At 38.7% G+C, this 25777-nt stretch overlaps 2 protein-coding genes across 2 annotated transcripts in view; one reads left to right on the top strand and one right to left on the bottom strand.

Moving 5' to 3' along the window:
- The window catches only part of LOC109064809 (conserved oligomeric Golgi complex subunit 5-like), a 64864-nt gene that overhangs the window by 2135 nt on the left and 36952 nt on the right, over nucleotides 1-25777 (top strand). Inside the window, exons 3-7 of the mRNA XM_042738081.1 lie at nucleotides 35-92; nucleotides 795-849; nucleotides 2753-2822; nucleotides 6104-6224; nucleotides 21611-21741. Of these exons, the coding sequence (XP_042594015.1) occupies nucleotides 35-92; nucleotides 795-849; nucleotides 2753-2822; nucleotides 6104-6224; nucleotides 21611-21741 (435 nt within the window). The remainder of the gene's footprint in view (nucleotides 1-34; nucleotides 93-794; nucleotides 850-2752; nucleotides 2823-6103; nucleotides 6225-21610; nucleotides 21742-25777) is intronic.
- LOC109082296 (G-protein coupled receptor 22-like) lies at nucleotides 11156-15283 on the bottom strand. Its single transcript, XM_019097195.2, is given in 4 exon segments — nucleotides 11156-12774; nucleotides 13097-13105; nucleotides 13107-14027; nucleotides 14938-15283. Coding segments are annotated over 3 exon segments (1386 nt in total). The 5' UTR covers nucleotides 13187-14027; nucleotides 14938-15283; the 3' UTR covers nucleotides 11156-11477.

The raw sequence follows: 25777 nt of genomic DNA, 5'->3' as shown, positions 1-25777 counted from the left end.
ATAGCAATATTATGTTTTGTTTTTGTTTTCACAGGTAGTGGCCAGACATGAGGATCTGCTAGCTCAGGCAACAGGGATCGAATCTCTCGAAGGTAATATTTCATTATCTGCTTCACATTAATCATCAGTTGCATTAAGTTCATGCAATCTTATAATATTAGTTTCAAAACTAATGAAATTGTAGCAAATGGCTGTATAAAAATGGCATTTGAAATGTTCGGAGATCACATGTAGAAGCTGTGATCCACTTCTAGTACATTTACAAATAGTTTTCCTCAGCTTTCAGGGAAATAACCGACGACTTGCCTATAGATGTCTCAGCATTATAATCTGGGATACTGAAAAGTTGTTAATATTAAAACACTGACACCAACCCCTGCTAGGACTTCAGATGACGCCAACTCTATATTAATATATTAAACTGGCAAATTGTCCTTATATTGCAATTATTATGATTGCAACGTGTAAAAACAGTTTTTTTTTGTTTGTTTGTTTCATCTTGAAAGACAATGTGACGTTAACCAACTGCACGATTCGTATTATCTGTCAAATGGACATTGACAGATAATACAGTCACCTCTGATAACAGATTACTCTTAATTGTAAGCTAGAAAAAAAATTCTGTAAAGATGCTATGAAATGATGTGTATTATGAGAACGCTTTACAAATAAATGTGAATTGAATTGAATGCACATGCAGCTGTCCACCAGGGGGGTCCCTTTTCCAATTCTTGCACAGTGCATGTAGTTCAGCTCTTTCTGAGAATGGAAATGAATGGTGTTTTTGCTTCCAGGTGTCTTGCAAATGATGCAGACCAGAATCGCGGCTCTCCAGAGTGCTGTGGACAGGTAAATGACTTCATGAAAAGCACTGAAATGGTCCATGTTTTAAAAGAAAGTGGTGGTCACGTGCATATTTAATAGAAATCAGAAAATGTGCGATTTGTTTTAATAATCTATAAATTTATAAGGATCTCCCGCACACTATCTTAACTTGCAAAATAAATTTTTAATCACACAACGTTTCGGTCACACGACCTTCATCAGGAGTATACAAATGTTCAAATTCATCTCTTTTAAGATAAACACATGACCAATTAACAGAGTTCCATCTGCAAATAATAAACTCATTGGGAGTATATAATTAGCACCGCATCATAAACAGTTGTTATAGTTACAACAATCCAGATCACCTATAGGTTAACAAATTCATCTAAAAGACACAATCAACACATCGTCATCAAACAGCATCAAATTGTAATTCTAAACAGTTATAACAATCAGTCAGGTTCCACAGTCACTCAAACTCATCATGAATACATAGTGGAAAAGAACACCTCATTCAAAACAATTGCATGACTATAGCATTACATTAAATAATGCTTCATCGTTCATACCCATAGGTGATAAAGTTTGGAGGGTGTAAATCCAAAACAGTTCGCGTCTTTGTAGAAGTAATTCAATGTCTCCACCTCTAGGTGGCAAAGTTACTTTTTCAATCCCACAAAAACGTAAAGAGGTTACGTCATGATTCAAAGTTAAAAAGTGTACCGCAACTGGATAACTTAGATCTTTTCTTCTTATTGAACTCTTATGTTCACTAATTCATTGTTTCAACTGACGTGACGTTTTTCCCACATAGCCTATACCACAAGGACAACGAATCAAATACACTACATGAGTGGAAACACAAGTAATCACAGATTTGATGCTATATTACTTAGTCCCATACAGAAGGGCAATTATCGTTGTGGGAATTGTGCTCAGTGTAATAATACTTTTAAAACATCAACTTTTTTGTCATCCTAGAACGGGCAAAAAATATAGCATCAAATCTGTGATTACTTGTGTTTCCACTCATGTAGTGTATTTGATTCGTTTCCTTGTCCTTGTGGTATAGGCTATGTGGGAAAAACGTCACGTCAGTTGAAACAAAGAATTAGTGAACATAAGAGTTCAATAAGAAGAAAAGATCTAAGTTATCCAGTTGCGGTACACTTTTTAACTTTGAATCATGACGTAACCTCTTTACGTTTTTGTGGGATTGAAAAAGTAACTTTGCCACCTAGAGGTGGAGACATTGAATTACTTCTACAAAGACGCGAACTGTTTTGGATTTACACCCTCCAAACTTTATCACCTATGGGGTATGAACGATGAAGCATTATTTAATGTAATGCTATAGTCATGCAATTGTTTTGAATGAGGTGTTCTTTTCCACTATGTATTCATGATGAGTTTGAGTGACTGTGGAACCTGACTGATTGTTATAACTGTTTAGAATTACAATTTGATGCTGTTTGATGACGATGTGTTGATTGTGTCTTTTAGATGAATTTGTTAACCTATAGGTGATCTGGATTGTTGTAACTATAACAACTGTTTATGATGCGGTGCTAATTATATACTCCCAATGAGTTTAATTATTTGCAGATGGAACTCTGTTAATTGGTCATGTGTTTATCTTAAAAGAGATGAATTTGAACATTTGTATACTCCTGATGAAGGTCGTGTGACCGAAACGTTGTGTGATTAAAAATTTATTTTGCAAGTTAAGATAGTGTGCGGGAGATCCTTATATGTTTATACGACCCACCAGGTCTTATTTTTTCTACGCACCTATTACTTACAGGTGTGCGATGGAGTTCGTTCACTAATAATCTATAAATTAAAAATCGCAAGCACATATAACTCAGATGCTTTGTAGTATTTTACTAATGCATTTCTGATTTCTCTCTCCTTTCTTTCTCAGGATAAGAACCAAAATCGTTGACCCTTACAATAAGATTGTGGTGCGGACAGCCCAGCTCGCCCGCTTACAGGTTATTTTATAACTTTTAAATCTGCTTCTGTCAGCTCATGTCTCTCTGTCCCTGAACTATTATATCTTCACCGTCCTGCTTTACAAACACTGTGCACATTCGCTCTGAAGCTTGATTTCCATGTTTATTGGCTCGACGTCTGAGATAGATACAGCCCTGTCTTCACAACTGTTTGCAGTCATGACAGATTCTGTAATACACCCAGCATGCGAGAGAAAAAAAAAGAAAGACATGCACACAAACAAAAAGAGTCATTCTGGTGGAATAGATGTTTTTGAATACTGATTTGTGATTGTCATCTAAAAAATAAGTAAAAATACAGTTTTTCAAAATATTTTAACATCTAAAAAATAATATTTTGAATTTGAATAAAACTAAATGGATTTTATCTAAAAAATAAAATAAAGAAAACTAAATAAATTGTCTTTCAAAAATCTTTTAATAAGTATGACCTCATATATCTCTTAAAGGAATAGTAATTATTTATTCACTGTCATGTCATTCTAAATCCATATACTTTTGTTTCCAAAAAGGAACATAAAAGTAGTATCTTTGTGCAGAATTCATTTCTGTCAAGTTCCAAAACCAAGTCCATAGTGCCTGTGTGCCATATTCTATATCTTCTGAAGCTTGTATGGTCTACCTTTAATGTACTTTTTGTTCTTGACAGATGTGGTCACTATGTGTTTTCATGGTAAAAAGTTCAAGACATCTGTTTTGTCTGAAGGAAAGTCATTTGTGCGCCTGTGGGGAAATAAAACCTGTGCTTCTTTGCTATTATCTGAGTGTTGCAAGGCAAGAAAAAAAGCACGCTTTTATCATGTTCACATGATGTCATCATGAGTGAAACTTCAAGTCTGCAGAAAAAAATAATAATAATTTGGACCTGGAAAGTAAGGGCCTCTCTCACACACTATCAGCCACACACGTGTATACCCACAGCTGTCCCACTCGACACATCTTGTGGATTTACAGGATTTTCGGTCCTGGTTTTTAGTGGCTTTGGGGAATTGTTATTAAATATGAATAAAATACAGCTGTGGAAAGGTCGCTGTGGTTATGAAATGCTCCCCTTTACTCTCAAAACCCCCTTTCTGCTCCTTTTCTTGTTTTTGAAGTTTAGAAACACATTTGCATGTTTATGTTTGCTAACAAACTCCATGATGTTCCGTCAGTGGTTTGGTGGGAGGATACAATTTGTTGAGTTTGTGTCACAACAGGAACCTAATAATTTTTTAATTAATAGAAGAATACGTTTGTTTAAAATATGAAAATATTTAGTCTTTGTAAGAATATTTTCTTATTATTATCGCTTATACATTTTTCTAAATATTAAACACATAAACATACCATTTATATATATATATATATATATATATATATATATATATATATATATATATATATATATATATATATACACACACACACACACACACAGTATAATATTATATATATGTTTTGTTTTGTTTTTGCGCACAATTATCAAAGAAAAAAACAAGTCTGATAATTTGATTAACCTTAAGTAACTTTACCCTATAAGTTAGACTGTGACATCACAAACTGATCTAAGGTTTATACCCTAAATTACCCTTCAGTAAAAAGCTAAAATGTTCTTTTGTTATACAGTTGATTCTTGTCTAAAGGTATGTCAGTGTGGTTTTATTGTTTTATCTTGTTTATATGTCCACTATTAGAAAAAAATATATGATAGACTGTATTTTGTAGTTGTAGTATTTTATTTATTTTTGTGATTGACTATATCTGATGGCACAATCGGATTCAGAAGTGTGGGACTTTGTTCATTCCATGTGCTCTTTGTATCTGGGTCTGTCCTGTCCTTGCCTCTAGCAACACATTTTCATTTATTTTTATTCCTCGTAAGAATAAGACCAGACCTGACACCGGGGACACAGTTGAAGTTTTTTCCTGCTATCCTTTTGTAATTTTTCTGTCACGATATCTGACGCACTGTCACCTCTGGACAAAGCAATCTGTCACAGACACACACAAAATCAGATGCATGTACCTTTGGGACAGTTCAGCGGCACCTATTCACTAAAAACCAAAAAGAGAGTGACCTCTACGAGTCCTTCATCCGTCTGCTGTCTGCCCACAGGCTTGATCGTCGCCGCACTATTTTCAATATTAAATGTGTGGCTCAGTTGCATGTTTTAAGCACAAATGCACTGGTTTACAAGCATTTCCTATTTCTTTTATATTATAGTGTCTGTTGGCTGTTAGGCTGTGAACAAAATGTTTATTCATGTCTGTTTGTAGTCTTTATGTGTGTGAAATGCATTGAAAATGAATTGACAGCATATTCTAGTGCTAAAACAACCCTGATGATGAAGGATGATGCACATCCTTCTCCTTGATTTAAATAATACACAATTGATTAAAGCACCACTTACCAATTAATTCTGAGTCTATTAGCAAAGATTTGTGCGAAAGTAAATTATGCCGTTATCCTAAGTATGATTTGATTGGCTTTTCAAAAAGACCCTTAAAAAAAGACCCCAAGTCTTGATTATATTTTGATCTCTAGATGTAGATCAGGTACCTCCTTCAATTTCCAGACTAAAATTATAAGTTTGATTGATAAAACCACACTTTTCCTTAAAGGGCATAGTTCACCCAAAAATGAAAATTGTCATCATTTACTCACCCTCAAGTTGTTCCAAACCTGTATGAGTTTCTTATGTTAAACACAAAAGAAGGTATTTTAACGAATATTGGTAACCAAACAGTTGCTGGTATCCATATATCTCTCTCTCTCTATATATATATATATATCTATATCTCTCTCTCTCTCTCTAATATATATATATCTATCTATATCTATCTATATATATATATATATATATATATATATATATATATATATATATATATATATATATATATATGTATATATATATTCATTCTATGATCTTCTTTTGTGGTATCTTCATTTTTGGGTGAGCTATCCCTTTAACAAGCCACACTATTTATCCTTCTGGTCTGTAGCACAAAATGTGTGTTACAAGGGATATTAATACTATGATTTTACACTAGGAGCATGAAATATGGGTTGCTTATATTAGATGTCCACAGTTTTTTTGTAGGTACAATCTATATCATGGAAAATATGGTTGCTATGGTAAATTTTCTATCATAATATGGGCATCATTGTCATTACCTTATTGATATTTGCTTGTGCTGGCTGTCATAGGCCCATAAGTCTCTGTGTTATTTGATGAACACAGGAATGAGACATCTTGTCTTATTCTGGCTGGCAGGTGGCGTGTGACCTGTTGAGGAGGATTATTCGCATCCTGTACCTGAGCAAACGGCTGCAGGGGCAACTGCAGGGAGGCAGCAGAGAGATCACTAAAGCTGCCCAGAGCCTCAATGAGCTGGGTGAGTGACCTATCACGATGAGCGTCTACTTTACTCATCCTGGAGCCTTTTTCCACTGTATAGATGTGATGGAACCTTAGATGCCAATAAAGAACCTGTATTTGTGTTTTTTTTTTTATAAGTGTACCTATTTTTCTGTTGTGGCATTTTTATTAAATTTGTTCTTTGGGATGTCAGAGCATTTAGCAATGTTGCATTTTGTGCTCTTGTTTTCGGGCCACTAATGGCAATTATTCAAAAGTTATCGTATCCTCCACTTTTGCATAAATGGCGTTAGTTCAATCTTGTACTGTTTCCAGGTCAGCCCCGTTCTTGTGGCCTGAATGTTTTGCTGAGTTTGCTACGCAGGTGCGAGGACTGTCTGAAACTGGTTCTGAAACTCTGTGACCTGCTTCTGAGATATTTTTGGTTTTGCTTCATCGAAACCCTGTTGATTAACGTCTGACCCGAATAGCACTTACAAGGGATGTCAGTTCCAATAGTGACCTGAGTGCATTATAATAATCTCTTAGAGCTTAAAGTTGACATGAAATCAAAGTTGACCCCATTTATTTTCTTAATGCACGCTCCAGGTCGTATCGGTGACGTCAGCCCTCAACCCCTCTCGTGTCATGGAGCACCTTTCCTGATCCAGTCAATTCCTGTTGCATCAGATTAAAGCCTGTCCCACAGTTTTTTTCCATGTTGAAAATCCTGTTTCACTTGAAAAGCCACATGTGAAATGACTCAAGGGGTGTTGAACTGATTGTTAACCATGTCATTTTAGAACATTGGCATATTATTGTCTGGAATTCGTGTGGTTGTGGACATTATCTGAAATGTGAAACTTGTTTTCGGTCATGGGTTTAATGGCTGTAATATCAGATTCATATTGACTCGTACTCTGTTGATCTTTTGTTTGTACATTTGCCTAGATGTCATATGGACAGATAAATAGTGCAATGCAAATCAAGTTTGTGTGACGCAGTTGACACATGTCTTCATTATTGTTTCCCAGGCCCTGTGGGATAGATTCCAGTGAAGACCAGCAAGGAACTTTTTCCTAGTTTCTATTTGCATATTGTTTTCAAATGAAGCTAAATCAATGCATGTGAGCAGAAGTTCCCATTGTGTATATGGAGGGCATGCTGATTTTTGCATTCACCCCTTGCATAAGCTCTGTTTGTGAGTTGCTTCCTGTTAGCATTTCAGATCAGTCAGTTATGAGTTTCCACAGTCTGTGTTGGCACTAGACAACGTGGCAGCTCACTAGCTCCTGGAACTGAGCTGTAGTCTTATTCTCTTTGTGACACAATATGATTCAGTAATACGTTTTCCATCCATTGAATTATTTATCATGTCAAAGTGAGGGTCATGTTTGGATTCTTCTCACCCAGCTAATGGATTACAGAGACATCTTTGCATTAGCGTCACCATCCAAGATGAGACAATTAGCGTGCTCTAACAGCACCTGTCCTTCTTTTCATGCGATGCTCTGCTTTTATGCCTTCCCTCCACCCCCTCGAGGTTTAACATGAACAGCCAGGGTCTGATATGATATCATTATCTGTATGTGCGCCTCTCTGGCATCCAGCGTAGAAAGCTGTCTAACAAATCTCCCATTAGGCAACCTGTTTAAAAATATACTGCCTTACACTAGTAGAAAAGCTTTTTGTCTAGGTTTTGACAGTGTTTATGGTACACTCTAGATCACAAATACAGCAGGATGCAGCTCTGAAACTGTAGAAGCAATTAAACTGCTTTCTTTGTTTCGAAGTCTGTCTCTGTCTAGTGCACGCTGTCCTCAGATGCTGTTACAAGAAACCCGACGAGGTGCAGTTGGACAGCGACTGGGTCGAGCTTCAGAGTTTATGGAACTGCTGATAGCATCATGTTATTGGATTGTAAACAAGGCAATCAGTAAATTATAATGGACCCTTGAAGGTTTAATTGACAAATTGCTTTCCTGTTTACCATAACTGTATGAAACGTTAGCTGAGACATTGTGTTCCAGCGTAGGGTTGATCGGATAGGCAGCATATACTTTTTTTTTTTTACCCAAGTGACCAGTATGGCATCAAATCAAAACACTCAAATCTTCTTTATCATTAACTTTATAGGCCATCTGTACATGGTTTATCTCACTGCTCACACAAGACGTATGCCGGAAACAGATCTGAATTATGGCGGCCCTAAGTAACACAATAATGACAGCTCACCATCTTGCTAACATGATTTATGAATCCATTCCCAGCGATGTAAGGTATGGATGGACAGCCAGGTGGATTGATGAACAGTTGAAGGAGAACTCTAAATGGCTTAAGGGGAAGATTGACTAGGGCTGTGGAAGCTGTGAAGGGGTTTTGATTGGTGGAGGACACGTGTGTCAGCCGTAATGAGATGATTGGAGTGAGAAAACATGGGCAAACCGAAGGAATGAGGCTGTTATTGGGAAAAGGAAATCTAAGTCAGATAAATGAGGATTGACTGGAAGAAAGGTGAACTGTAACCTGCAATCTGTTTGGGAGACAGTTATATATCTATATGCGAGTAAATGTACTTGCATCTCCCATCTTGTTACCTCATATATTGAAATAATATTGTATATTAAGTATACAGTACTTAATAGCATTGTCTATTACTGATCACTCATTGAAAACTCACATAGTACCTTGGCATATTTGTCTAGCAAATGGCTTTCAGAATAGTGGACAGATATATATATACCTAACATTCAGTGCAGGGGATTTAATTCGGTTTGTTTTCTACATCACCTAAACCTCACCTGCCTGTCAAATGGAGATGGAATGTCAATCACAGGACTTTGGACTCAATGACTCACTCCTCTGGGAATAAATGAGTGACATGTGGATGTTGCAAGGTAAGAGGAATGGACTGAGTGAATGAAAACGGACAGTGGAAAGGTAAGGATGCTCCAGTTAACTAGATTTTAAAGACACAGAGGTATCCTTTATCCTCTTTGTGGTTTGGCTGTGGATATGGGGATGGGCAGAGAGAACATTTGACTCTTGAGTATACTGCTCAAAGAAGATTTGATCCTTTTTTTTTTTTTTTTTTTCTAGGGGCATTAAGATTGGTGTTGTGTAAAACAAACAAAAAAGCTAACCACTGTACCTGGTGTCTAAATCAAGGTACATGTAATAGTAGCAAAACCAGGCAGTTCAGCATTCTTAACCTCTTTTTATTGGCATTAACAATGAAACAGTACTTTGCATTAGTGCTAACATAACTTTGGATGTTTTCAGGCCCTGAACACGACTTGTAAGCAGAGCCGGCCAAGTTTTGGCAGGCCTCTTTTTTTTTTTTTTTTTTTTTTATTGGCAGAAGGCCCATTGCTTGCTTTAATTTTTTTTGTTTACATGCCTCTCTATACAGCTTGTTTACAGCAAAACATTAAAGCCTCCATTCATGGCCAACCCCAAACCTTCGGTCAAATCATCACAGGGCAACTGCTCCACTCCACAGGCTTCTGTATGATCTGTTACATATGAGGATGGCTTTAAGGGCTCTTAGAATTTGCCATGTAAGTTCTCTGGGTTGTTACGGAGTACATCTCAGATAAAAGTTACCATTTTGTAATTGATATTAAAGCATAGCACCCCAGGATTGCTGGGACATGTGTACAGCATTGACAGATGGACAGATTTGTCACATTGTGCAGCTTTTGTTACAGTAACTCCCTGTTTTGAGAGACCTGTACTCTATAAAAGACATGCATCAATCATGCACTTCAGCTCCCACTTTCTCTTGTTCGGCACAGTGTGTGAGCTCTAAATACGGATCAGCTGCACTGGCTCTGACCCTTTATCTATAGATAAACTCAAGAACGTATGATTGTAGAACAGTCACTTGATGATATAAGCCGAACATTAGTCATGTTTAGTTCCCAACACTGCAACAATCAGTAATGAACTGTCAGATGGGTTTTCAATCAAGTTTAAAGCCTACCCAGCTGAGATGCACTTTGGGTACCTGCCAATACCTGTGTATAAAATAACTGTTTTGCATTTTGCACCAGCATACACTGAAATATTTAGTATGTGATAATCTTTTAGTGCTTGAAGAAGCTGTTTAATTAGATGGAGTATATTCAATCAGCATTTAGGGGCTGTACAGTGGAGTCATATGTAGCCTTGTTGACACCCTTGAGATATTGGCACTTCTAATTACTATCATTAGATACTCCCTTGAGTTATTTGGTTGTGTGACATCACAAAATAGATATGTCTCAGCACTGTTAATGATTTGATTATAAACACATTTTATTAATGCAAGCTATCATCCAACACCATTTGCATCTATTCCTGAAATTGTTCAGGTAAACCTAGTCAATGGCATGACTTTGCCCCTCATACTGAACAGTGTGTGACCTTTCGTTGCTGCAGTGCAAGAGGTGATTATTTTTTGTAGCCTGCCAAAAGATACAGTTATCACCCTCTAATCAAGTCTAACCCATAATCAAACACCATCAGCTCAGTGGGTCCCATAAGGTCAAGTATTTAGAATCAACACCTTTTCATTGACACTCCCCATCCACTTCATACCCCAGCAGCTTTATTGGACGATATGCAGTGTACCACTTCCCTCATCCCCATAAAAAGATTTTATGCCAACTGGCCATGCAAGTGACTTTGAAAGGAAGCAGACCTTGCTTTGTAAGTGCACCCTGTTACTTGTTGACCTGAGTAATATAGCCATCTTGTTCCTTTTATTGCAGGGTAGGGGGCAGGTAATATCCACTTAATGAAACTCATAGTGTGAATCCTTAACAATGTTTATCTTATATTTTCCACCAGTAAAAATTGAGGTCAAAAGAGAACAAAGACATATAACTACTTTCTCTACAGAGTGAAAAAAACTACTCCTGAAATATGGCACAGATTTATCACAGTTGTGTAGGGTTCTTCTTGATAGCAAAAAAATTCTTCAGCTCTTTTTTGGAGTATTTAATGCAATTGAATAAACCCAGGAGCATCAGTTTCTACTTTTTTTACATTTGTGGTTTATACTTTACTTAGGTACTGTATGTATGTACAATCTCTAGGACCACTTCAATAAAGCACATGCAGTATTTACACTTTATCGTCCAAGACATCTACAATAGTCACCATTACAATAAATAATAATAAATTATTTCTCTTGAGGTACTGTACAATTAATACATTTAAATTCATTGCTGCTTTGGATTAGTGGTTTCCCTTTTTAATGATACTGTACCTGATCGGTATATTTGCCTTACATTGGCACAGTAGCTCATTCCACCTCCTCTGATGAGAGGCATTTTTGCCTGACCTCTGTCTCCTCAAAAGTCACCTTTTTGTTCCTTTTTGGGTCAATCCATGAGTTGTGGATGACCACGTTATTGGGAATAGGGTCAGCCTCTACAACTGACACAACACGCTTCTTCATTTTACTCTTTAGAACCTTCTGAAATTTCTGCCGAGTGAAGGCATAGAGCAGCGGGTGAAAAATTGTGGTTCCATAAGCCATGACCAGGAAGCCCAGTCTGAGACGCACCGTGAAGTCGCTCGGCCCTGCACTCAGGATGACCGTGTTGAGCACGGTGATGGGTGTCCAGCAAAGCAGGAAGGTGGAGATGATAAGAAGCGACATGCGGAAAACCCTCTTTTGTCGTTCACGGCGTTCCCTGTGCCGTTTGACTGCCCTGCGGAGGGCTATTATCACGGACACAGAGGTACGCATGGCCAGTGGCGGATTCCTGCCTGCACTGCTCTGTGAGGCGTCGGTGGACTCTGGCTGAGTGGAAGTCATGGAGATGGTCTTTTTCTTTCTCGGTTTCTTCTTTGGCGCCGAATGGAAACGTGTGCCAATGCGGATGTTGAGCGCCTGCAGAATCTTGTAGTAAGTAACCAACATGACCACAGCAGTGAAGATGAAGATTGGGATCTGTGCCAACAGGTGATAGTAGAGGCCCAATTCAGTGTAGTATTGGTTTGAAGGCTCCTCCCCTTCTGTCTGATTCCTTTCATTACCTGCCTGGCTAAAGAAACCCACTTCAATGAAGGGTACCAGAAAGCTAAGGAATGATAAAGCCCAAATGGACCCTAATAAGGCCACTGCTCGTCCCATTGTCAGAACTCGATTTGCAGGCCGAACTGAGATGTCATAGCGGTCTAATGTGATGGCCAGGACATTGGCAGCAGTAGCCACGCTCGCAAAGGACACACAAGCCTCATGGAAGCAGCAAATGAGTGCACTGTTGCCTTCCAGTGGCAATAGCACTACCACAATCGTGAATGGGATGCAGCCCACACACACCAGGACGTCCAGCACATGAAGGTTCATGGTTACGATGTTGCTGACAGAGCTCACCAGGTTTGACTTCATACAATAAAGAGCCAGCACAGTCAGGTTGCTACTGAGACCCAGTACGATCTCCAACATGAGGAAACCTGTTAGAGACACCTGGAAGCTGACAGGGTAAGGAGTGTCCAGGTCCATTTCAAAGTCAAGAGGTTCAACGTTATCGAGGACAGTGACGTTGCTCATGATGGCCTGGAATCCCAGCACAGGAGGGGTATGCATTCTCCTACACGTGCCAAAAATGAAAGATGGCTGTTTTAACACATTCATTGGGTCAGTTTTCTTAATTATACATCAAGCTCTTATCAGAAATTAACTGTTGTTTAAATGCGACATGTATTTCTAAGAAGCATTTCCATGACATGCTACTGAGTGTATGATGACGCCAGAACCATTAAGCTTTAAAAAAAAAAAAAAAGGGCTTGAAGTTAATCTAACCAAATTCTAGCTGTCAACTAACAAGAATGGGAATGGAAAGGACCACAATTAAGAATGTAAAAATGATTAAATATTTACATAAAAGATGTGCATAGACTAAGGAAACTCACCCCTCCCTTGTTCACTGTCCTCGTTAGGAGCTCGTGTAGAATGCAACCAAAGCGTTGATGTGTTGGCAGGATGTCATAGACGCCAACCATACTCCAACACCTCTTTATCTCAACAGTGTCCTTTGCTCCTTCACTGCCATTCTGTTATGTACCTGCTCCGTTGTGGGCTTTTTTTTTTTTTAAGTTTTTTTTAAAAGAGCTAATATTTAATGAATGCATCAGCTAAGGCTGTCCTCAGCCCCAGCATAGCAAAGACTAAACGAGTGAGGACACCCCGGTTTCCTCAAACACCTCTCTGTAGGGTTGATTAAACACCGTCTAAACAGCTCATACCGCTTTCCCTCGCATCCTCAGATTTCTGTGGGAGGATGTGGGAGATGGAAACACTCTGCTCTTCCTTTTCAGAGCGTGGGAAGGGTTTGTGCATTGTAATATCCACGTGGTCCTGACATGAAAGCTGTGTTGTATTCAGGCTTGTCTTCAGCCTTTTGTCCTTTGTCTTGGTCAAACAGACCTTACAGAAACGATCAGGGATGACACCATGTCCCATCCTTCCAAAAGTCCTCACTTTTCATTGTTTATTCCAACACTTTGCGAACCACAAGAAAAAGCTAATCTCCCTCAGTGTGACAGGTCAGGACTGGCATTCCCTCCTCACCATGTAACGAAAGTTGTTCTGACCCCTGCAGAGTCCACAGCCCCTTGTATTCCACCTGAGTAAATCACACTCCCACCTGTGCCACGATATAGCTCCAGGAGACAGGCAAGTAGACAGCAGTACACAGTAATCACAACAAGGTCGCAGGTTTCCAGGGAAGGAGGTAGTCGGGCCAGTGCACTGTGTGGCATATATTTTCCCTTTCTTTTTCACAGTGTTCATGTGGCACACCGGAACAGGAGCTCCATCCTCAGTAGTTTCGCACTTTGGCTGCTGGTAGGTGGAAAAAAGTGAGAGTTAGAATCATTTTTTGTCTTTCTACCAGAGTCATAAATGACCTTGAAAAACTCTGCAGGATAGTGGCATCTTCTTAGCATTCATATACGCAATTTTACACTAACTCTTATTTTGTTATAAAACTTATTTGTCCACAGTCAGTGGTTTCCAATTGCCTTTTTAAGAATAAACCCAAGTCAAAGTCAGCTTTTTGTCTTTGAAGGTGTCTCTGGTGTAATTTGTTAGTTGAGAAGCCTTAAGGCCGACTCATTAAACTAATGTTCCTTTGGAATAATGGACTCCCACAGCGACTATGAGTGGCTGTTTGCAGAGCAGATTTGCAGTACTCCCACACCATTCTTACATGGGCAATACTCCATATATGTGAAGCGGAATACTCATACATCTCCAAGCATCTCTCTCACTCTTTCTCTATTTTTCTGAGCTAGAAGGCGGCTTTCAGCACTAGCCAGAAGCAGTAATAGCGACAAGAGTGCTCACATCGTCTTCCCCTTAAGAGGATAATTGGTTGGATGGGATTCGATTGCTCAAGTTTAGCTTTTTCCACATACATTAATTGAGTTAAACGTGTCAGTTACTGTGTTGGCCACAGGAGGATCCACATCAAAACACAGCATGCATCTTTTTTTTCCAAAGTGCAAGCATCAAAGCAAGACTGTTCAAAACAGTTGTTAAATTGATTCATATTCCTATCCGCAGCATAGAATCAAACTGCTCTGAATTAAAGCATACTGTCACGTAAATTTATTTACTCTTGGTAGCTACCCCAATGCAGTATTTTATATATTTTAAAAAGTAGAAGTTATCAGTGGCTTGTTTAGAATAGCATGCATTCCCTTTAGCAGATACTCCAGTTGTGAGAGTACAAAAACTCAAAGCTTTTTACCTCTTGTTGCTGCCATAAGAGTGAGTGACCTGGTAGCCCATATGTTTCCCAGTTTGAGTAGAGCCATGCCAGGACGAGTAATAAAGGACATGCTTATCTGAAGGGATGAGTCTGGCTGTCTTCCTCTATCTGCTTTTCTGTGAGCGCTCCCTTGCCTGTCAAGGGGGGCAGGGAAGTCAGATGTTGTAGGATGTAGTGCCATGCATCTCGCTTAGAGATCTGCTCCTCTCCTCCTCCCTTGTTCCTTACCTCTCAGTCTTTCTCTCTCTCACCATCCCTACGCTCACTGCTTTCAAAATGCCCTTCCTACTCATCTCTCTCCTCCTCCTCTTTTTGCTCGCTCTCTCTCTCTTCCCTCCCACCTCCCTCATCACTCTCGCCCTCCCTCCCCCTTCCTCCCTTTCTCTGCTGTGCTTTATAACACTCCTCTGGTTCCCAATTGGTCTCCTGTTATAGTTGTAACCCGTTCTTCCCCTGTTGCTCAAATAGGGCTTTTACCAACAGGTGAATTTTACTGTCTTTGTTGACATTAAGTGCTGTCACAAAATACACTATTTCTCTGTTCTGCCCCTCCTATCTTTGTATTTCAATTCTTAAATTGTCCATGCATCAACAGATTAGGAATCATTGTAATAGCCCTGAGCAAAGGATGTGGGTGAGTTTATTTGCAAGGCAAGGGCTTCATCTGAGTCTTCACAATGCAAACATGACAAACCTCGCGTGAAGCGTGATTTAGGTTCAATTCTTTTGCCGCACTTGTGTGGGCGTGTTGGTGCACAGTGATGCGGAGAGAAGGAATGGGCAAATTATGGAACATTACTTCAAAACACTATTATGGTAGATAAAAGACAAAATAGACAAAAAAAATCACAAAAATCTTTCAAATTACTAAGCATTATTGTTTAAACTTTTTGTTCAGACCCAGTCCCAAGACATTTCTCTGTAGATGCCAGAGAGAGATTGAGAAAGAACATATTTTATTTATATTTTTAAACAATTCCTAGATCTAGCGGCCCAAAGCTCAATTTCCCTCGAATACAAAAGCTGATGTCTCATTCAATATTTCTAGTGTCTGTCAGTAATGACCACTCTCTTTATGTCGTTATCTCTCTCCTGTTGTATAAACTGCCCTATTGAGTGTGTTTGTGTGATTCTAGTTTGATAAAGCCTCTGTGACTGATTATCATTGACTGGAAGCAGAACTCCAGAAGCCCTGGGTCAATCGACTTGTGCTTAGCAACCGTAGGATCCAGAAGCGGAAGGTAAGACGCCAGGTGCCAGCTCGCTGGGACAGGCGTGAGGGATGAAGAGTCGTGCTCCCTGGAGCAGCCTCCTGGAAGCAAGCTCTGGCACGACCCTCTGGGATGTTGCCTTGCAGTTTGTGTTTCACAGAAATATATATATTAAATAAATATATAGAGAATTTTCATTTGATGTGTGGACGTATGTCGGCTATCTGACAGCAGCTTTGAATGTAGGGCATCCAGTCAGATTTTAGACCTGGAGTGAGTGGTGGGTCATACCTCTTTTTCTGGCTCTGCTTTAAACCCCCATCCCTCTCTCTGGCACTGCTCTCATTCAGAGCCATGTGTCAGGTAGGACAGGTCAGAGAGCTTTATCCGAATGGGATTTGATATCCCAAGGCAGTTCTCCAGTATCTACTGTCACATTCATTTTTTGTTGGTACATGCTACCTTTAACAAGCACATCTGAACAGAAGCTTAAAGAAAACGGCCACTTAAAACCAAAGACAAACAGGAAACTCTGGTTGTGTTATATTCTGTTGGCTATCTACTCCTTCAGAGACTCGGGAGCTGTTTGTGGTCACGTTCCCAGTGTCTCCAAGGTCTTTCTTGCATGTGGACTTGGGACAGACCAGTCGCCTTTGGCAGTCCACAGTCCCCAAAGACGTACAGCTGTTCCATCTTTGCTCAGTCTGTTGAGCTAGGTCAACAAGTGGACTTCAGATAGAAAACATTTGGGCACATTACTGGACTTTGGAGCACTTTATCTTGTTAAACTTATTTGTGTTTGACATGCAATGGCTTGGAAAATGATGCAAGCAGATGCAAGGAGCTTTTGGATGCTTTTACAGCATTAAACAGATTTTCAACCAATACAATTGATACAGATGGTTATACTAAATATAGTGCAGTCTCAAATTCTGAGGTTTTAGGTTGCATTTTTTAATGCTCATTATAAAATTTTAAATGATAGACAACAATATTATTCAGAAAATATACTAAAAGATGTTTTTTAAAAAGTCTCTCTTGGAAGAATTTCAGAATTTTTAGCATTAATTAAACTGAAAGATTGTATGTGATATTTATCAGTACTATTGTTGTTTCTTGTATGTTTTTGTATAATAATTGTTTCTTAAGAAAATGTTAATGATGCATTGAAATGATATTGTAAATGTTGCCATGAATATAGCCATTGTTTGCTGATATGGCGTTAAAACAAATAAATAAATAAGTGCTTATTATCAGAGTTATTATGAACATTACTAGCGATGTCTAGATGATAATTTTTCTACAGACAGCTTCAAATGCATTGGAAGAGTCTGTGGGAAATGGGATTGTCCTGTATTTGGCAGATTTCAGAGACTTTAGTTGTGTAAACAGTGTCAAGTCCCCTTAGCCTCAGCAGGGCCAACACGTCATCCTGTGACGCAAGGTTAGTGTTAGAGTCTGGATCCCCCACATTGTGTGTTCACTGCGGCAGATTAGCAGGGACACCCTGACTGTGAACCTCTGCTTTCTGCGTATGTTGGTTCAGCTTTGCTTAGCCATCCCATAGGGATTTTGTCCAATCCCAACAAAGCATTCCGAGTTCATCCACTTCCTGCCACAGTCCAGAGGGCTGTGTTGTTGTGTGTTTTGTTGTACCGGGGGAGGGGAAGCATGGGAAAACGCCATCCCTTATGAGAGGGGTGACCTTCGGGAAGCTCCATCACCTCCCTGATGCCTAATCTATTCTGATTCAAGGACAGATACACTTTTATCTGTTACTGCTGGAGTCTCATGTTAATCTCTAGTTGTTGGTTAATGCTGAGAGGGAAGGTGTTCGACACGTAGCACAGTCTTTTTCTTGCTGTAAGCAGTACACATAGAAATGGAAATTGAAAGTGAAAAATTAACCGCACATTCCTTACTGAAAAAAGCGTATCCCAATACTTTAAATGCAATGTTAGGATCTTTCCCAAGTGCTTCATGATTGTTCAGACAACGCAACACAAAATAATATTTCTCTTTATAAATATTCTGTCACATTTATATTGAACTTTTGTAACAAATGTAATATGATTATGGGAAATTGTAAATAGTAAATATCCATGATATTATTGAGTAAAATACAGGACATCTATCAATATAAAGTATAGGTACTCTTTTTCTTCTGTTCTTGTCCGAACTGCATTTACAGTACATCATCAATTTGAGTGAACCATGATGAGTAGCAGCAGTGGTTTACCACTTTATCTTGGAGACAAGTGAAGTGGGTATGTTATTGAGGTATAGCGATGGTAGCTGTATGAAAGAACCCTGCTTGTTCTTACAGTTGGTCGAATTGATGTGCGAGAACAATGCTTGAGCTTTGGATGTGATTTCAGGGTGCCAGTAGTGGACCTGTCAAGAAGTTGTTGGAGCGATACTCACTGTCTTGTCACTTCTGACCAGATGAATTGTTTGTGTTTCCCTCACCCGTCACATATCGTAGCAATGAAGCATCCAGGTGAAAGGAGACATTGGGTCTGGTGAGAGAATAAATCATTTGACACAGAAATGATCCAAGGTTGCTTTCAGGCTAAGCTCTCTCGTGATTTTAGCATGATTTCAGAAATACCTGTAGGCTGTTCTCATGACCATTGTCTGTCATGAGATACTGTGCACAGATTAATGAGTTTTCCTCCACTGCTGCTGGGGTATGATACATGAAGAGGTCCTAAGTGCTATAATTTTCTTCGAAACAGAAGCCATCAGTTAACATTTGATGTTCTTTCAGTTAGATTATCCAGATGTTTTGGTATGTAAATTGGTTTTGGGCATGTCTTGTGACTCGTTGCTATGCTTGGTGTTGAGTTCTTGAATTTAAATGCTTTTGAACCTAGTATTGCGCTTTTAATTGAAATTCTCTTGCTCTTTCTTGTAATTTCAGAGATGACGATCTACACTAACAGCAATTACCTTTTTTCACTTTCGTTTTAATCTCAAACAAATTGAGTTGCAGGAATCACCTCCTCAGACAGACCCCATATTGAATTTGTGCTAATGTTTCTTATTGGCCCCTTCTTTTTGAACCGTAATAGGGAAAAATTGCATTTCCAAGGTCACAGTTAGAATCGTTTTACACTATATTGCACGCCGCACCTTCTCTCTGTGGAGTGGCTGTTGTGCTCCATTTCAGATAAATGCAGGCAATAACTGTGATTGATGCTGAGCCTACAGTCCTCTAGCGCCTCTACAAAAAGGAAGGATATGTGAAGAGCCAACACTGAAGCTTCTGAAGAAGTCACGCACTTGCATCACGCTTGCTGACATATTGCTTCATGATGGTTTCATGATCATGCTCATGACAGTTGGCTGAAAGTGATGGATTATAGTTGAAGTATAAAAGAGATGGATTATTTTCTATAAATCTGAAGAAGGAAAGTTATATACAGCTGGAAAGGTTAGAAAATTATGGAATAATTGTAAATTTGGGGTGATTTAATTTAGCAAGTGGTGTCCAGTTACTGTTATATTTTAGAAATAAATAGGGTTATTTTGCATTTGAACCCAATATTGTGTAAAGACATGTGAGGAGCATGCAAGTATGAGTAGTAGATTATGAACAGAGCAGAGTGCTGTCCCTAATATGAAGAATGCATCATGTGCATGCTATATTTAATTAAATCCCAGCCGTTTGCAGTTTAATTATTGCAAAAGGCCCCACTGAAATTTTGATTAATTTAATTGTGCAGCCCCAGTAGAATGGCATTCCAAATGTAGCCTGAGTTACAGAATCATCATCATTTCACATTAAATTCCTGCAACCTTTTGTCACTTAGAACAGCATGCAACAGTTTCAGCACTTGTCAGTGCAAATGATAGAATGCTAATTGAGAATCTCCCTTCAGTATTGTGGTTTTCTTCTAGGACAATGTAATCATTGTTGCACTCTAGAAGGGTGAAGCAGGAGAGGGTGAAAATGAGGTGAAATGAAATTGCGCTGCAGGGATTTTTGGCAGGGATTGTTGATTTTATTCTGGCTTTGGGCCTATATCTGTACGATCAAGAGCCAAAGACTCCCCCTGCTTTCCTGTGAAGAAGCCACCTGTTTCCTACAGCTCTGGATCTCTCCAGATTTGAACCACAAACTCAAGGTCACTTCTTAGCATCTGGGTGCTACAGTATGGAGTCATTTCCTCAGCACGATATCTGACCTCTTCCAATGAGACCGCATTGGGTCCTTTATGATATCTTTGTTAGCGGGCGGCAGATCGAGTCACGGACTCATCAGCTGGTGTGTGTGCCCTCAGAAGGCGCTAATGAGTGGATCTATGTAGTGACATTGTTCTGCTTGGTGCCACTGTATCCGTATCAGTCAGCATCTCTGACTCATGAGCTGTCTGTTCAGAGGCCTGTTCAGTATGGCACCCTGTGTTTAGAGACGCTGTTTCTTTCCTTCTCATTTACTTGCAAGAATCTTCAACTCGTTAAAGTGCACAGTGTGGATTTTCTTGTGCTTCTTGCATAAAAACGTGTATTTATTAGAGATAAGTGTACAACTGCACTCTTTTACTTGCAAGAATCTTCTCTTTAAATACACAACTACATTATTAAAATTTGCTTGTCTGAACAGCTAACTGACTAGTTGGTCTTAAACGGATAGTTCGTCCAAAAATGACATTTCTGTCATTTACTCACCCTCATGACGTTCCAAACCTGTATGGATTTCTCTTTTCTGCGCAGCACAACATTTTTTCTGCTCAAACCTTCTGAAATGATAACAGCTACTGTTGTCTGCTAAGGTGCTTACTTCACTCATGCGGCACACCTGAGAGGACAGGTGTTGTTAAATCCATGACTACTTGAATGAGCACAGCTTTGTGAATAACAGCTGGTCTCCTGTGTGGAATATTTTCGTGTGTAACTGGGACATTCAGCCTCCTCCACCTGTATCCCACACCATCCTAGGAGCTGCTGCCCTACTTATCAATGTTTTTATTCCAGGGCATGCTGCCATCTAAATAAATGCTTTGCTCTTTGCGATGAGTTTAGTCAGTTCCAAGTAGGAAGCTGCCAACATTAGCATCGTTCAAGTGCTTTCTGAAGCCTTTCTCATCTCTTCCAACAGTTTTTGATGTGTCTCACACTGAAAACCTAAATCAAGCATAATTTCCACAGCCTGCTGCGATGATGGGTCGGGTGGCTTCCAGACCTCCTGCTTAGTGCAGACAATTGTGACAAAGACGGCTTGCATGCTGATGGCTCAAACGGGTTCTTAGGGGTGTGCAAACACGCTCGTCCTCCATTTGACACATTATCTATCACATAAACATATGACTGCCCATGTTTATGAAAAAAAAAAAAGTTTTGTAAATGACTTGTCCATGGCTTTAAACATATATGGAAGTTTTTAACAACAAAAAGCTCAAAAACCAACAAAAAATGTTTTGCTCCATTTCTTGCAGATTACCTGTCCCAAGGTGTTGATCTGTCAGGTATTGACGTCATAGAAAATGACCTGCTGTTCATCAGCCGAGCTCGTCTGGAGGTGGAGAACCAAGCCAAACGGTTACTGGAGCAGGGCATGGAAATTCAGGTAAAAATAAAACCGTGTCGGGGAGAAACAAAGGACAAATTGTTGCAGTACTTGACAGCATTTTTAAAAAACGTTCAATGTAGTCAGCCACTTGTTAGCTTGTAGCATAACAAACTACTTTTTAAAAAGATTTGATTAGATTTTTAGGTGCTGGTTTTACTTTGGGGGTGGACTAACTGCTTTAATTTATTAGTTTGTCACTTAGCGGGCTGTAATTTCAAAATTCTCCAACACCAAATCCAGGATCAGTTTACAAGCGCACAATATGCAGTGTGTTATGAATTGTGGTCCAACACATTTCAAAACACAACCATGAATGGAATCGTGTTTATGTGGTTAGTTTAACTGATAAAATTTAATTGATAAAGCCAGGTCTGACCTGAAACTTCAACCGGATGAAACATGTACAGTATCTCTCTCCATCTCTCCCTCGGCATGTTTCTCTGTCACACGATGCACTCACACACAGCAGATGGGCCACACTGGCCTTTTCTCCCATCTACAGACACACAGGCATCACACTGAACTTTCCAGTCACATTTCAGAAATTCAGCTGCCACATGGAGCCATCTCAGGGCTGAAAGATGTCTGTTTTTCAATAAATGACCATTTTAAAATGCCTGCACCAATAATCTACAAAATATGTTGCATATCATCATATGAGTGCAGCTGTCACGGCCCTTCTTATGTTTTGTTCATTGCGTCTCTATTTTGTTTTCCTTTTGATTGACAGTTTAATTTTTCAGCACAGTTTATGGAGCAAATCAATGCAGAGCTCCAGTTGGAGATGACAAGATTGTTGAAATACTGACTACAAGGTCAAAAATTGAGTGCTTTTTGTATCTCTCATGGGCCTTCAGTTGTCTTTGAAAGCATGAGTGTTCAGGGACTTTAGGGGATGAACAGCCCATAGCTGACCTGGTCCAGTCAGGTTTTGTATGTTCCTGCATCTTTAATGGTTTCCATTGCTGGCCGCTTGCGAAAATAAGCCTCCCAGTGCCTTGCTGGCTGTATTCTTTTCTTTTTTATTTTTTTAGCTCCACAAGTTGATTGTGTGATGGTCAGTCACCCTCATCTTTCACTTGATGTCTCAAGATTATTGGCTGCAGACAATGAAATGGCATTGACCACCGTGTGATCTCTTTAAATGTAGATATGGAAGTCTCTGGTCATAGTGGCTGTCTTTCAAAATATAGTGCAGTGTCTAGGTAGACCACATTGCTAGTGATACTGAAACAACCAGAATTTCAGTGTGAAGTTTTATTAGTTTCCATTTAAGCTTCTTGAGAAGTGGTATGCTGTTTTTACTTTTTGCATAGAAATCTAGTTATGGGATGCTCTTTTTCAAGGACCAGAAATCCTTTTTATCTCTTGTTCACTTCAATTAAGTGTGAAGGGCTATAGTTCATTCTCTGTCCTCTATCCCGTGCATCTCTAACAAATTCCTTCTCTGCTGCCTCCCTACAACACATTTCTGCCCTATTAGCATCTCATTATAAAACCGAGCGATGAAAGAGCCCCCTGACCTCTGTTCATGTATTTGTTGTTCTGGATTTTATCATGTAGTTCACTCCACTCCTCCACGGCCAGTCCTGCATCAGTATATTTAGAACTGTGTGGGTTACATAAGCCGCTATTCCTTAGCTCATGTGGAGAGATGGTCCTCTTCTTTTCACTCTATTAGTCTAAACAAAAAAAAAAAGAGAAATTTTTTATTTGGATTGTGAATTTTAACCAAGGCATCTCAGATCTTTTAATGTGTTTTAATGGAATTGTTCTGTGTTAAATGCAAGTTAAGCTGTATTGACAGCATCTATAACATCTCATTCCTCAGGTTGTAAGAGCAACAGTCATGTTTCCAGTAATGCACTTACGGTGTAAATTAATGGAGATGGATATTTGTGCTGCTCATTTTTTTTTTTTATGTTATTTTCTTGCATGTTGACAGTAGTTAAAAGCTGCATAACATTACTTTTGAATTTGGTCTATTTTAACATTTACTCCCATACAATGCTTTGCCTTGACTTTCATTGTTAGTGCATTACTGTAAACAGTTTTTCTTTTTCATTGACTTGATTTGATTTGATGTATTTGCAATTGAAACGATATTCATTTGAAAATAATGCAAAGCTAATTGATTAATATATAACCTTTCTTCTGATATATGTATCTATATATACACTGCTCTTAAAAAGTTTGCGATCAGTTAGATATTTAATGTGTTTTAAAGAAGTCTCTTCTGTTCATCAAGGCTGCATTTATTCGAAAAAAAACTGTAATATTGTGAAATATTATTGCAATTTAAAATAATGGTTTTCTATTTTAATATACTTTAAAACATAATTTATTCCTGTGATGCAAAGCTGAATTTTCATCAGCATCATTCCTATTTTAAATAAATTCTGTTCTTATTCACCAAAGAATCCTAAGAAAAGTATCACAGGTTCTAAAAAAATATTAAGTGGCAAAACTGTTTCCAATATTGATAATAAATAAACATTTAAGAATGATTTCTGAAGGATTGTGACACTGAAGACTGGAGTAAGGATGATGATGAAAATTCAGCTTTGCATCACAGAAATAAAATATACATTAAAGTTATATAAAAATGGAAAACATTATTTTAAATTGCATTAATATTTCACAATAAAACTTACTTATCCCAAACATTTTTGATCAAATAAATATATACATTACAATCACAAAAAATAAATTTACAAAAATTAATAAATAAAAATTTATAAATGGTGTGTGTGTGTGTATATATACAAAAAAATATACAGTGTTACATTTAAACTATATATATATATATATATATACACACACCATATAATAATATGTAATAAAACACCAAATATATATATATAAAAGATTTCCTGTAATTAAGTTTTGAAGAACAAAAAGAAAACCATAATCTGATGAATCATCTTAAAGCTGCAGGAGCTGTTTAACATTTTCTTATACATACATCTTAGTTTGGAGGGATTCATCTGCTCTTAATTGCTTTTTGGTGCATATTGACATGGTACTTAGTGTATTTTTCTCCTCTAAATTTCATTAAAACGTACAGAAGAGTGGTACTTTATATCAGTGCACTCCTGTTTTGAAAGCATCAGCTGTCTGATTCACTGCCATATTGTCAGAAGGGCACTTGAAAGGAGAGTGCGTTTGAAGGTCAATATTAGACATTGACGTGCAGGGAGGCAGAACAAAAAGTGTAGCCTGTATCTGCACATTAATTTCGGATGTGGTGAGAGAAGAGGAGGTCTTTTAAATATTTTATCCACCTTGTTTCAAGTCTGTTTTTATTTATCTGCTTATACATCTACATCAGCTGCTTAAGAGGGGTGTTTTTACACAGAAGGTCATGAGAGGGGACACTTTGGGGGAATGGAGGAGAAATCATGACCCCTCCCCCCCCTTTCTTTTTTTTGGTGGGGATGAGGTTTTGGAAGTGGATTCTCATTACCGCACTGAAGGTTTTTGCTTACTCAGCAAACATTAGTTGGAGGTCACTGAGGTGTGTGGTCAGAACTAGAGATGCATACTATGGCCTCAAAGGGCTAAAAATTCACTGTGTGGAGTCCACAGACACATATATACAAATGACTACTCTCGCCTTGGCTTCTGTCTTCCTGACCCAGAAAAACAGAGTACTCATGGACCAGTGTCCTGTTTCACATGCTCATAGAGCAGCGGTTCCTCGCGCCCCCCGGCTCTGCATATTTTGCACGTCTCTCTTTGTTAACACACCTGATTCAGATAATCAGCTCATTAGAAGTGAGCTCCGTGCATGAACTGTGTTCCCATTGACATGGTCCCTACACAGTGTTCATTGCTCCCTACTCTGTGAGCAAGGGAAATCTGTTGAAGTTTACCTCACTTCGGTACATTAATTCATGGATTTGCGCTGCGCAACATCTTCATACACGGACAATTGTGACATCATACACCTCTGTAAATAAATACTATTTAAATTGACGCCTTGCACACTTCAGTGCACTTTGAATGAAACGCATTTGCTTCGAACTGGAAT

This window comes from Cyprinus carpio, chromosome A4 (genome assembly GCF_018340385.1).
Source record: "Cyprinus carpio isolate SPL01 chromosome A4, ASM1834038v1, whole genome shotgun sequence".
NCBI classification, from domain to species: Eukaryota; Metazoa; Chordata; class Actinopteri; order Cypriniformes; family Cyprinidae; genus Cyprinus; species Cyprinus carpio.
This window is presented reverse-complemented; position numbering and strand designations above follow the sequence as displayed.